The 11,950-nt window shown below is 46.1% G+C and overlaps 1 protein-coding gene across 1 annotated transcript; it reads right to left on the reverse strand.

Annotated features, from left to right (window-relative positions):
* Nucleotides 1-362: 362 nt before the first annotated feature.
* lmnb2 (lamin B2) lies at nt 363-11,673 on the reverse strand. Its single transcript, XM_076991658.1, has 12 exons — nt 11,212-11,673; nt 9,991-10,127; nt 7,929-8,085; nt 7,709-7,834; nt 7,256-7,426; nt 6,623-6,748; nt 6,185-6,405; nt 4,581-4,803; nt 4,178-4,285; nt 3,966-4,085; nt 3,098-3,196; nt 363-2,862 (listed from the first exon to the last, which is right to left on the reverse strand). Exons 1-12 carry the CDS (start codon nt 11,434-11,436, stop codon nt 2,821-2,823), a joined length of 1,755 nt encoding a protein of 584 aa, XP_076847773.1. The 5' UTR covers nt 11,437-11,673; the 3' UTR covers nt 363-2,820.
* Nucleotides 11,674-11,950: the final 277 nt, after the last annotated feature.

Here is an 11,950-nt window from a genome sequence, read left to right on the forward strand (position 1 = left end):
ATGGGCCTTCAGTTCTCGCATGGATGGATATGGATTTGACAAGGTACGACCGGGAGCTCCATCGGGAACGCTGGGGGTTTTGAGTCAGTGAAAGCAGGAAGGACATTCAGATCCCTGACAGGAAACTGATTTTCCATTACACACACACAAGCATGCGCAGGGATGTTCGTGTTAGTGCCCCAACATGATCAGTGAGGAGCCTGCACACTACTGGCAACATGGATCTGTCTCCATAAACCAGCTCCCCTTCCAAAGTCCCAACACCCAAACACAAACATCCAGGAAAAACTTAATTTACCTGCTCACCAAGAGTCTGCATTTAGCCGATCGGTAAAATGAAAACACAAGGCTTTTAATATGTAAAATGTTTATTGTATTATGCATACAAAAAATTCTAATACAAAGTAAACATTAAAAGTAATGAGACTTTTGGCATGCTCCCCACACTCTGGTGAAACCTTTATAGTCCTCACATGACCAAGAATCAGATTTTCCATCTGTGAACTTTGAATTTTGTTTTTAAACTCTTTTCACATTTTATATATGGCTCAAATGTATCAGCCTCTGCATCGCTGTGCTGGGGGGCATCCGTCTGGGCCATCCAAACAGCAAGGACGTTACAGTAGTCCATTACTGTAATGTCATTCTGCAATGCTGAGCAGTGAATATATGAGACACTGCATGTGTTACATATGTCACAGTCAATATAAAACCTGAAAAAATATATAAAAACAACCCATTTCTGGTCAGTGTTAAACTCTAAAAGGAAGTTTCTATTCACAGATATGGAGTGTTCGCTAAAAACACAACAACAAAAAAACAACCCACAACTATAGATGTTGCATCTTGGAATGGAAGTTGTCTAAAAATGGTGAATTATTAGCAGGCCCTGAAACGACTGCTTCCAAACGCTAGGCCTCAAGTCTGACAATCTGGACACTGCACTCAAAACGTCAACCTTATCATCAGGGGCTTACTCTGATGAGTATACTTAAGAGCCTTCAAAATAATGTAAACCTGAATCCAATAGCCCCTTTATATTTATGCAAAACACAAATCATTATGTCAGTCTAATAAAATAAAATTTCCAGGCAAAGAGCAGAAAAAAGAAAGAAAGGTCTGAACCCGACATGTTGAACTGCTGCTAATTAACAATGTCTAATAATTCACCCTTTCAAATGCATATTAGCCTCCCCACCTTCCTGCTATATTCCACTGTGCAGAGGGATGGAGAACCTGAGATTCTCTCGAGAAGGTAAGGAGTGAAATAGCGTTCGTTTCCGTCGTGTGTTAGCTGACGTGACGCTAACATCAGCCTCCATCAGCACAGCGCGAGGTCAACATTAGCCTTAGCGCGTAGCCAGAGCCCAGGCTAGTGCAGAGGGAGGCTCGTTAGCATTTCATCTGAGCTGGAACTAAAGCTCTAGAAAAATATCCACTTACTGCATACATCCTGTCTCTTATTCCCCTGACCACCCCCCCCCATTAATCTTTTACCACAAATAATAGAATGGTCAGTTTTTACACATCAGAATATTACAATAACCAGGGTGGCAAAGATTTTGAAAGATCTTCAAAATGTATGCTGGGTTGCATTATAGAGAACAAAATTTGGAATAGCACTTCCAAAATTAATTGGCAAACATCTATGAAAAAACTGCCATTTGAAACACTAAAGAAATCGGTAAGACCCATCTTACCAACAAACTGTTCTTTTGTTCCAGCAGTCATTTGCCGACACCATACTGTACAGACATCTCTACATACTGTACTGTAAAATGTCTGGAGCGGATGTTCAGATGGTATAAAAACCAATACGAATTTGGGGAAATGATGAACACTTTCACGCTCTGCCCAGACAAGCTTAGCAAAGATGAGGGCAAGCTAACAACGTTAACAGAGAGAGCCGACTGTGTTAGCATGGCGTCGGTCTATGCTCCGACACGGCCTCTTTGATCTCCACCTCATCAGCACTCTGCCCGAGGACGGGTCCTGTTGCCAATGTCTACCTCAAACCTGACAGCACAAAGAGAGCTCATTTTGCATTATTTGAAATGGAGGCTTTGGAGAAAGGGAACTAGACAAGCAATTTAGGGTGATTTTTTTAAGGCTCACTCTTGTTGAACAAGGGAGATTCCCACAAGGCTGTTCAAAACATTCTTGCATCTCCGAATACTGTACTTTGGGTGACTGCATTAATAATTAGTGATCGTTCGCAGATTAGATTAACAGGCCCGTGTCTTTTCCACCCTGGTTATCTGGCTGGTGAAGAGTAATCCAAACTAAGCCCTGGCTGTCGTTACCACTCTACACTACACGAAAGGCGTCAGGCTCCCAAAGGCCTGCTGAGATTCCCCACCTGTTTATTTCTACTTGATCAACCACTCGGTGACGAAAGGAACCGCACGAGAACGAAGATCCTTACGAGAGTCACTCGATTACACAACTTCACACGTTTTACAAATGTGCGGAGTCATTTCCTCACGGCATCTTGTTAAGTCCTATACTGTGTGCTACTGAGGTGATGCATCTGGTCGGAAGCTATCCGACTTCCTTTTGACGGCCAATAAAAATGTTAAGAGAAACATTTTTTAAAATGACGAGACTGAAGGTACGAGAAAATAATCTGTTCATACATAGTTCATGATCACCTGGATTTTAAAAACAACAAAAACAAGAGGTCCATTTAAAAAAAAAAAACCCTGTGCCAGTGGCAGAGGAGGGCGGAAGATATTTTTAGGAATTCATGATTGAAGAATACAAAAGTAGTGGCTCTGTAAGAGGATAATCAGGAGAGGAACAGTGAGCTGAATGGGAACTTCACATCACCGCACACTCTCTGGAGCGGGTCTTCGGATCACCCTGCAAAGAAAGAAGCGGCACTGAAAACCGGCAAACCGCTCAGCCGAGAAGCCGTTTCATCCCAGGGAGAGAAAAAAAGTTAATAAATAGCACCATTCCCCCTGCACCAACATAACAGCTGTTTAGAGAGCTCCTTTTAATACAAGAAAATGGAAATCTGATCTAATGTAGCTACTCGGTGGGGGAATGGAAGGATCATGTTTAAAGATGTTGTACAAAAAGACTGTTGACTTGCCTGCTGATGGAACAGATCTTCATCTCCAAAGTCCCCGTCCTCATCATCACCATTCTCCAGCTCACCCACGCTTTTCGTGACTGTTCTCTTAGCTACCTCCTGCAGAGCCAGACGACATATTTAATACGCGACATCCTGACCATCCTCAATCAACCATATGCAGCACATTTTCACTCTGACTAAGCAGCGTTGCCATAACACCCATGTCATAACTTTTTTTTGGGTAATGTACTGTTATTTATTCCCTGGAGAGAATTTAAGCTACTTCAAGCTACCCATCTTTTGAACGTTCAATTTTCTGCCCCGTCAGTGTTTACGCACCCCTACTTTGCACTTTTGCATCAGCTCGTAATTATGGTGCTCTTTGTGAGATTAAAATCTGGTGTCCGAAAACCACAAACTGCAGTGTGGAGCTGTACAAGTTCACACTCCAAACCAAAAAGTCACACCAAATTGGTTTTACAAATGCTGACTTGAGTCAATTAGCAAAGTCGGGCGGGCTATAACAAAACACCTGGGAGCGAAACCATCAAGCTCTAAAGCAGTGGTTCTTGGACCGGAACACAACAATCTAGAAACAAAAAAAGAGCTCTTGATTTAATACAGGCACACCCACACCACAGCAGGTCATTAAGGAGTCTTCATTTCGCAGCTGTGTTGTGATGGTGTGCGCATAAACCAGACAACATAAAAACCTGGTCTGGCTCAAGAAATACTAGACTGAGAATTAGATAAGTGGTCACAGCTCTATTCCAGAAGATTCCAGCACTGTTCAGATACTGATTATGTCTAACACCTGATCAAGCCAACCAGAGAAAGCATCCATTTGCATAAACAGGCGTGTTCTGGGTGGCTCGGACGACTGTACCTCTCCGTCAGAGTTGACCAGCAGGGTAAGAATTTCGTCTCCAGTGCCCCAGCTGCTCTGACTCTTCCACAGCAGGTTGGAGGGGGGGCTGTGGGCCACACCCGCGTCCGCAGTCCACACCTGAGCACAGAACACACCAACATCCCCCATTCGGTAAACTGGACCGGCAGCAGAGTAAACAGTACTCAGCACAAAACCAAAAAGCCATTTACCGTAACAGTCTGGCCTGCTTTGAGAACATATTTGGGGCTGAATTTGTAGGTAATTTCACCTCCCTCTCCAACTCTCCTCGTTAGCCTCCAGCTGCCCAGAGACTGATCCTAAAAGAAGAGTGAAAAGAGGTTCTCAAACTGTTCTCCAAGATATATGGAAACATTAGTCTAGATGCGGTGAAACCAAACACAAAGTTAAAGCCCTTCCAGAATGTGGGTTCCTCTATTAACATTCCCTTAGTCCAAACCATCACCAAATATGGTACAGGATTCTTTCAAACTCGTTTCATTTCCTGTCTTCACGAGAATGCCCCCCCCCCCCCCATTTCATTTCCAAAACACAAACCCAGAGCGTCTGCCCCTCTGCTCGTGTGTGCAGAGCCGTGTCGCTGCTGTAGCCCACCTTGTCGGACTCGTTCTTCAGAGTGACGGACTTGCCCTCCAGGTCGATCTCCTCGATGGTGATGGCACCCGTGGCCTCTGCCTGCTGGCTGACGTGAAGCTTGGGTGCGCTGGACTGCCCCTCCTCCAACTCCACCCGCTTACGCTTGGAGCGGGTGGTGCGGACGGAGCTGCTGCTGGCGCTGCTGCGTGATACGGTCACGGGGCTGGGTGAAAGTTTCAGCCTGGAAACACAAACACACACACACACCACCTACTCAGTAACAGGATACAAAGCTTGTCTGACAGGTTTTCAGCCAGAGCCACATACAGGGTCCCCCATGAGTATTTATTATTATTTTAACTGAGCCCAAGTTATGTGTTCAAATATTACAGAATAATAATGTAGCACACACAATGTCTCGGCTTCACACGGCCCACGGTGTCTGGAACAGAATACTGGTCGTGAAATTCTGATGGAGGGCAGCGCCCCCTATGGGTAAACATTTTAAAACATCACAGACCTTCTCATCCAGCTCCACACACTTCTTAATGAAAATCATATTTTATTGGTCTGATGACTGACACTGCTTAACCAGCGTGAGTGTATGAGCGGAATCTGTCTCTCCTCCACCCTGCAGACGCTCCACCCTGCAGACGCTCCACCTACAGCAGCTGTGAGGCTCACAGCAGCCTCCACATTCCTCATCTGCTCCCCTCAGTTGACAAGTTCACACAAAGAACCGCGTTTTCATCCGCTCTCGAATCTGTGAGAATCAAAACCGACACCTCCTGAAACCCCACGTCTCTAAGACTCCAGCTATAAAGGCCTGTTGCGTTCTTGCAAACATTACCTGTCCAAAGCGTTTATGCTCAGGAAACTAGTGCCAGACATGTTTAGTTTCGTCTGACTTCCCCAAGTCAACGTGACCGGCTCAGATGGCTGGAGCAGAGAGACTCCACCCCGTCTGTTCACACACGAGAGAACATTCTTGTCATTCTTCTCTAGAGGGCCCACCTGAAGATACCAGACGCATGAAACGCTCCAGCCCAGAACACTTGGATAAGTGATGTGAAGGGGCAAAGAACTGCATTGAGCAGCCAAGATCCAGGAAACGTTCAGGTAAAGAAATTCACCCATAGAACAGGGGAGCAATCCCACTGCTGACATCCACTCCGCAGCCTTAAAGAAGCCCTTACGCAGCCAAGAGACACACAGAGCCTTGTGATTATAGGGCAATGTACAGGCGGGCTAGAGCCCAACAGACATCTGATCTAGGACATCCATGGGGGTCTGATCCTACGCACTCAGCGTCATGTTAGATATTCGCCAAATGTCAACTCCACAGAACCATGGACTTGTCCGCAGGACTCAAGAAAGTGACGAAAGGAGCTTTAAGCGCTTTAAGCTATGTGAAAGTCATTATACTTCATCCCATTGCTTGACTAGCTACACCAGAGGTGTTGTATGTAAATCCACACACACACACACACACACACACACACACACCCACCAGATGGCCGTTTTATCAGGCACAGGTGTTGAAACCGATCCAACACACGGTCCAGATGGGATCCCGGAGGAACGCACATCTCCATCCGCCTGGAACCCCCCCAAACGCTCACCTGTCCTCTTCGCCCTCCAGCAGCTTCCTGTAGGCGTTGATCTCCATGTCGAGGGCCAGCTTGACGTCCAGCAGCTCCTGGTACTCGCTGAGCTGCAGCTGCAGGTGGTCCCTCATCTCCGCCATCTCCCGCTCCTTACTGTCCATCTGCCTGCGGTGTTTGTCACGCTCGCTGGTCAGGACGTCCTCCAGCTCACGCAAGCGATCTTCGGCCGCCGACGCCTGTAGGGGGCGACAGGGGCGGCGTCACCACGCCGCGCTACAGCACAAACCAGTGCGTGTAGCTACATCACCCTTCCCCACCAACGAGGAACACATCAATGGCTCCCATGAACCTCTGTGCAGTCACAGAACCGGCCCACTTTTGCTCCAATGTTTGTCAGAACCGAGCGTGCCTCGTGGACGGAGGCCGGGGCCCGGCGCACCACAGAACCCCCACCTGCTTCTGCAGAGCGGAGAGCTGGTAGCTCAGACTCTCGATCCTGACGCGGGACTCCTGTAGTTCCTCCCGCGCTGTGCTCATCGCCTTGTCGTTGAAGTCAGACGACACTTTGGCATTATCCAGCTGCTCAGACAGAAGGACCAACCGTTTTATTTCCAAGTAATTGCTTCACTTTATACATATGCCATTATACTGACACCTTATGCAGATGTTGTACTAAATCTTCTGTAAACAGGATCAAGATATGAGGAATCTGCTCTATAGAGGAAGAAAATGGTTCATTTAGGGGCTACTAACTAATCTGATTCTCACAAGCTGCACTTGACAGCATTATATATATTATATATATATATATATATTCAAGGGAGCAAATCAGTATTTAAGGAAGCGACGTTGGATGAACTTCTGTAATTACATCACAGCAGTGAAACAGCTCAACACAGACAAATCAAATTTGTGACCATTTATAAATTTTACCATTTATATCAAAATATTTGGCAGATTTATTTTAAGAGAGATCCGTATTTTTGCAAGGCACCGTCTGTGTGATGGCAATGTGATGTTATTCCCAGCACTCCTAAAGCAGACGTGGTTAGTGTAGTGTTGTCATATGGAGTGGTGCGGCGGTACCTTGGCCTGGAAGGTTTGCTCCAGCTCCTCCTTGTACAGGCCCACCTGCTCCTCGTGCTGCTTGCGGAGGTCCTGGAGAGCTTGGGCCAGCTTGGACTCGTACTCTATCTTCACGCCACTGTCCACCTCCACCATGCGCTTCTCATGACGCCTCCTGGTCTCACGCACCTCCTACAGCAACACCACAAACCAGGAGACGTGGACCATCACGTTTTGGTGCGAGAAGGTGGGAGATGGACGAAAACTTATCAGCATTTCTAAACAAGAATGTTACATCATTTGCATCAAATGCGGCTGGCGAGGAACGAGTCCACTGAAACTCCCAGGGACCCGGTGACTGTGTGCTCAGTCATTCACCTGCTGAGATACGTGACAAGATCTGAACTACTCAGAGGTTCAGTGAACCATTTGTGAAGCAGCACATGGTGGAGACGAACGGTGAGGAGCTCCTACCTCATCAAACATGCTCTTCCTGAACTGAAGCTCCTCCGAAAGGCTCTGGCAGCGGTTCTCCAAATCCACTCGCATCAGAGTCTCCGCCTCCAGCTGCTTCTTGGCCACCGAGTGAGCGTCCTCTGCCTGAAGGACAAGAGCACGCGGGTCAGGACCAGGCTAAGGCCCACTGGTGAGGACATGAAGCACCAGGAGGCTGAAGGGGATTGGGAAGGCTGACCTTGGCCAGCTGGGCCTTCAGGTCACCCAGGTCTGCAGAGAGGGCGGCGTTCTCACTGACGGCTGTGCTGAGTGCCGCTTCGCTCTGGTTATACTGAGCCTCCAGCTCTTTAACACGGGCCTGAGCCAAAACCAGGTCTCCATCCTTCTTCTTAAAGCTGTAAAAAAGACACGCACAGAAAATGTGTATGTCCAAATGGAAACGTATTGATATTGGGCGGATTTATGCCTAAAACTCCATTGCTGTACTCTTTGACCAAGAGAAAAAATAAACACTAAAGTGGACTAGTCAGTAAAAAATACATCAACAACTGAGGAGTGTAGATCTGTGGTAAGTTCCCTTGTGATAAAAAAAAGAAATAATAAAAGAAAAAAAAGCAAGTGCATATAGCCACAGACTTCCTCTTAGTGTCTGTTAACTAGCAACAAAGATAAACAAAAAGAAAACATTTGAATGAATACAGAGGAAAATGCAGGTGTGAAATGTGAAATGAACTGATTTCTGAAAACTCTTAGGTACTGATTGCAGCATCCCAGAAACCAGGTGGAACTGGTCTTAACGTGAATCAAACACCGACCACCATAAATCACATGAAAGGCTGAAAGCTTACTAGGTAAAGTCAGTAAGGAGCAAAACTAAACACCATAGCTAATGTGTCACATACTTCTTTTATGATGTCCTATATCAACTGGTTCTCAATGTATAAATCATCTTCGATACATACCTAGTTTACATTAATTTACCCATCACATACATCAGTTGAACAAGTGACGTTGTAAAATACACTTATCACTAGGGCTGAACGATTAATTGCATTTGCGATAATTTCGCGATTTTTTAAAACGCGATTGTCTAATCGCACAGGCTGCGATTTAAACTGGTCACGTGACTTGGGAGCGAGCCGAGCCGAGGACGAACGGAGCAAACCCGAGCAGGAGGCAGGGAGGTGGAGAAGTGAAGTTAACACAGCGCACTTTAACTTGTTGCACAATGGCTTCAGGCTCGACAGAAGCTGACACAACTGAAAGTCTAATACCAAAGAGGGGCAGCACATAAGTTGTGTGAAATTACTTTGGCTTTTAAAAAGATGCTGCTCAACGTCAGGTACCCTGCAAAACATGCCTTGCTACTGTTGCTACGACTCGAGGTAACACTACAAACCTTCAGCATTAAAAAAACACCACAAAGCCTCGTATGATATTTGTAAGGCTAAAATGCTAACGACCAGTGCTGCATCTTCAAATACGCCAAAGTTTTCTCTGCGCTTATACAGCTTTAGTATGCGGTGAGCAGCGAAATACCGTAAAATCACGCATATAGGCGCAATAAGATTTAAAGCACGGATGAATCGCGAAAGCGCGGATAGCTTGACCGCGGTCCAGCAGACAGGGTTCACTGACCGAACCGTTTGAAAGTGTAACTCCTTATGGATGTAATTCGAAGCGGCACGCTGAAATAACTCGGGCAGTAACGGAGTTCATAGTGAAAGACATGATGCCCGTTAATATAGTGAACAAGCCCGGCTTCATGGCTTTGTTAAACACACTGGATATGCGCTACCAAACGCCCTCACGCACATATTTTAGCCAAGTTGCTATACCTGCAGGGCAGCCAACTCTCACGCATTGAGCGTCTTAGACTAAAAAATTAGTAGTTCGCTCTGGCGCCAACCACAGGCGATCGATCGATCACGATATAATAATAATACTTACATTTAGTCCATTTTACACCCAGTAGCGGACTTAGCAATTTGGAGGCTCAATGCGAATTTAGCTAGGGGGCCCATCAACATTAATATGCGAGAAATAAGTTCAGGTTCACACTACAAGATTTTAGGCTGGTTCCCCCCCCACAACCCTGTATTTGAGCTGTATAAAAAATGCCGAAACAGAGTTTCCTGAAGTGGAACAATGGGAAAAAATCGCGATTTTAAATCGCAATCGCAATTTATAGATAAAAAATTGCAATTAGATTATTTTCCAAAATCGTTCAGCCCTACTTATCACTTGGGTCCTCTTTAGGGTGCCAGTTTGCCTGCATGCTGAACTCTAGTTGAACTTACTTCCTATTGAGCTCCTCTAGCTCGGAGTTAGCCTTGCCCAGATCAATCTGCAGCTTCGCTCTGTCACGCGCAGTCTCGTCAAGCACACGCCTGGCATCAGCAAGCTCTGCCTCGTACAGAGACTTAATCCCAGTCACCTGGTTGAGGGGAAAATACAGACCACCGTATTCATATGCGTCACTATAAGGGATACCAGAGATCATAAACTGATTTACATTTTACTATAGCACATATAACAATGGCCTGCAGTAATGAAACATCTTACACCAAGAACGGCTCACATCGGTGTATACAGTTGCATTCAGGGACCTGATAAACCGATCACAGATCAGAGGTTTTATTCTTTAAATTTGATAAATGTGGGCAAACGGCCACCAACTCATTCAAAATGTTTCACTGTGGGTTCATAGTTATACAAGCTGCTCACTGAAGACCGATGAGGGCTACTGGGTGCAGATTTAGCTCATGTATTATGTAATAACTGATCAACAGTTACTCGTTTTGTTTGATTTCAAATTTGAAGCGCGTGGCCACGCCCCTTCACTTCACGGGCCACGCCCCTTCACGGGACCGCCCTGCGACTTCAGGGAGCTGATGGCGCGTTTCTAGTCATCCAACTGGCTATCTAATATGTTTGTAAACATTTAAATATTACTGGATGATAAACACTTTTATAGATGCATCGTTGACTGCAGATGTGCACGACAAACTTGTTAAAACTTTCCTGAATCGAATTAAACTGCAGCTATGAATCAGGTCAACAGTTGTCTCGTGGATTGACCTGAATTTTTGCTATTAAAACAATATTGTGTGTGTTTGGGACCATCGAGCACGCCGTGCGACTCCGCTGGTGATTTGTGCTCTAAAGGGTACTGGTATTAATAGAACCAGCGTTACTTTAGAAGACTTTATTAGCTGGTTATCCGCTTTAGACACACAATAACGTGAATCCGCGCACAGGATCTGGCCAGAGTTTGATTAAAGCAGCAGCCGTCCTATAAACCGCCACTGTGCTAATGTTAGCCTCGACAGCTAACCCGCTCTAGCCACACAAGCTAGCAGACCAGCTAACGTACAGTTAGCTCACACAGGTGAACCTATGCTGAAGAGCGAGCTAGCCTAGCCGTCCTAGCGCTAGTGGAACTAGTCAAACTCCAGTTAGCCACCTAGCTGCTAGCTATGACGGCTAGCTGATAATAATAAAGTCTAATTCAGGATTACCTCTCTGGTCGTAACTTCCTCCTTCTCCGAGACCTTCACCATCAGCCGGTCGTTCTCCAGCTCCAGGGCCCGGACGCGGTCGATGTACACGGCCAGCCTATCGTTCAAATGCCGCAGGTCCTCCTTCTCCTGTAAGCGGGAGATCCGTGTGGGCGAGAGCGGCGTGGTGGCGGCGGCCGCCCGGCCAGACTCGCCTGCGCCGCGGCTGGGGGTTGCAGTCGCCATGTCAGGTCTTCAACAACTTCTGTCCCTTATTTAGTTACAGGACGCGTCCAGTGTCTCGGTCCTTGTTTCGGATTAAACGAGTAAACTCAGCTGGGTACAACCGCGGCCGGTTTACCTGAAATACTCGCCGAAGTTTTGAATGGAAGTCCGGCACGATGTTTGGTGCTCGACCGAAGCGTAAATATCGAACCCGGAGCTGGTTGGCTATCTTTGAAAGAAGTGTAAAACAAAATGGCCGACGTTAACGTAAAACGCGCCAAAAAACAGCGGATAAAAAGTACGATGGTAGTTGTAGTCATTCTAGCCCATATTGGTCACTGTTGTAGTCCTTCAAGCCTGAATTGGCCGGTCACATATTTGGTGAGGTATCTACTTTTAACTTATTTTATGAATCAATATATATTAACCTAAATCCGTTAGACCTTTTGGTAAAGCGCGTTAGTTATTAAATTAATGCTTGGACCGAGCATAGCGTTCTGTAAAAAATATTAAATGATCCCTCAATAATAATAAT

The sequence above is a fragment of the Brachyhypopomus gauderio genome, unplaced genomic scaffold, assembly GCF_052324685.1.
Source record: "Brachyhypopomus gauderio isolate BG-103 unplaced genomic scaffold, BGAUD_0.2 sc84, whole genome shotgun sequence".
NCBI lineage: Eukaryota > Metazoa > Chordata > Actinopteri > Gymnotiformes > Hypopomidae > Brachyhypopomus > Brachyhypopomus gauderio.